We start from the raw sequence: 2,130 nt of genomic DNA on the forward strand, positions 1-2,130 counted from the left end.
GTGCCTCTTTAATTCTGTTTGTGATGGGAGCTGTGCCTCTTTTCCCCTCTCATCACCAGCACATGCAATGACAGTGCGCTGCAGCCCCTGAGCTGTGACAGCAGACCAGAAGCACGAGATGTAACCACGGGGGATGACAACCTGGACACGCTGCTGATAACRCACCTGAGGCTGTGCAAAGGTCTCCTGCAGGTACACAGCAGCCTGGGGCTCCCAGCTGTCATTGATTCTGATTACAGGAGAAATTAATATGCAGCTGTTTGTTCTAGAAAAAACTCAGAATGGAAATTGGGTACAAAAAACTCAGTGTACACTTGTGACACAGAACATGTCATACAAAACTCGGCTGCCTCTTTTGAGCCTCTGGGTTTTGCTGAAGCTYTAAGCAATGCCTTTGTGCCCGAAGCAGGCTGCAAATGCACAGGCTTGGTTTGGGTAAGAGGGGATCAATGTTTGAATGAATGAAAAACTTCTGCCACAGGGAGCAGGTGCTGGGATGGACAAGGGTTTCTGAGAGCAACTGGGGTCTGCTCACTGCTCTAAGAAATAAATCCCCTTTATCTGGAGCTTGGTCCTGCCCTTGTTTCAGCTCCTGAGTTATGTCTTTTGCATTTCAGAAACTGAGAGCACCAAATGTAGCCCAGGTTGTCCAGGAGAGCATTTTGGAAGAAGTCTCGGAGCAAACACGAGTCCTGGGGGATGTCCTGRATCTGTCTGTTGAGAAAAGTGAGTTCTGCTTCACCCCAAGGCATGCAGAGCTGGGAGAGCTGCACCCCTGACATGCTGCCCCAGACCCAGCAAGGGTTCATTTGAAATTCCTTCAACAAATCTTTAAAGCAGCTCTTATATCTTGATTCTTGGAAAAAACAGGGCTCATTCTTTGGTTCGTTTTTTCTTCTGCACAGAAGGAAAAGATTTGCAGAAGTTTGCTTCTAAGAAAGAGTAGTTGAAGTGTCTTAAACAGGGATGTTGGAGCTGGTAGAGTTTACAGTCAAAGAGCATCAGAGTAGCCTTAAAAAACTCCTTTTATATCTGTGCTTTTCTGTGGTRAGCAAACAACCCAAATTCTGTGCCCACTTGCAAGAACAGTTTTGGTGGGCAATATTTCCCATCTCAGGCCTTCCCACTACTGAATTCTTCCATTGGCTGTGGGCTTGGACAAAATGATAAAGCAGATTGGGAGGCTTTGTTCTCATCTTGGTAAATACAGCAACAAGAATGCAAATTTTAGTAGGGAGCATTTGCTGCCAGATTTCATCCTGGAGGATGTGAGAATGAAGTGTTCCCTGGAGCAGAGCTGCAGAGGGTCTGGTACAGTGTGGGAGTCTGAAATGCAGGAACAGCGAGGGRTGAAGGGTCCAAATGAGGGATCAGRGGGTGTTTCTGCTTCAGGAGCTCYGTGAGGGGTGAAGGGTTTGAGAGCCCTGAGGTCACAGCTCTGCCCTGGGCAAGGAACGTGAGGCAGGATCCCTAAAACACCCCTTTGGCTGACAGAAGGACAAGCACTCAAACTCCCAGGAAGTTCTTCTGGAACTGCCTCCTGCTGGGCTAAAGTGAACAATAAGAGTCTGGAGAGATGCTGGTGGCACTTTAGGAGCTCAGCCCTGGCCTGGKGAGAGCAGTGCTTGCAGGTGTGAACATTCTGGAAGCAAATGTCCTGTTTTGAACAAAACARTCTAATGCAAATGCAAGTTAATGCTGCCCCATGTCCAGATGGGACCTCTGCTGCCTAATTTCTCATCTAAAATCCCAAACCTGCTAGAGCTCACTGACTTTTTAAAATGCTGTGTTTCAGTTATTCAGAAGACTAAAAAGAAGAAGCAGTATCTGAAAATCTGGAGTGATCTTGCAGAGCCTGGCAGCAGCATCCTGGTGACCTCAGCAGAAAGGTTCCGTCACGCCCTCAAATACACAATGATGCTCAAAGTGAAGGAGAAATACCCCAGCCATCTGGAGACAGGTACCTCGAGAGCACAACGCTGTGCTGATTTCCCTGTAGTGCTGAAAATTGTCCTAAAACTCCCCAAACCAAACCTCTCACTTGTTTCCAGCAGCTCATGTGTAACCAACCTGCTGTTTCCCCTTTGTCCCTCTCCCCGTTTCCCCTTTGTCCCTCTCCCCGTTTCCCCT

The 2,130-nt window shown here is 47.9% G+C and overlaps 1 protein-coding gene across 1 annotated transcript in view; it reads left to right on the forward strand.

The window, feature by feature from the left end:
- Nucleotides 1-2,130, forward strand: part of RIPOR3 (RIPOR family member 3) — a 44,511-nt gene that overhangs the window by 36,819 nt on the left and 5,562 nt on the right. Inside the window, exons 14-16 of the mRNA XM_057379471.1 lie at nucleotides 27-192; nucleotides 618-726; nucleotides 1,796-1,960. Coding sequence (XP_057235454.1) covers nucleotides 27-192; nucleotides 618-726; nucleotides 1,796-1,960 — 440 coding nt within the window. The remainder of the gene's footprint in view (nucleotides 1-26; nucleotides 193-617; nucleotides 727-1,795; nucleotides 1,961-2,130) is intronic.

The sequence above is a fragment of the Malurus melanocephalus genome, unplaced genomic scaffold, assembly GCF_030028575.1.
Source record: "Malurus melanocephalus ecotype Western Australia unplaced genomic scaffold, MMel_1.1 scaffold_407, whole genome shotgun sequence".
Classification (NCBI taxonomy): Eukaryota; Metazoa; Chordata; class Aves; order Passeriformes; family Maluridae; genus Malurus; species Malurus melanocephalus.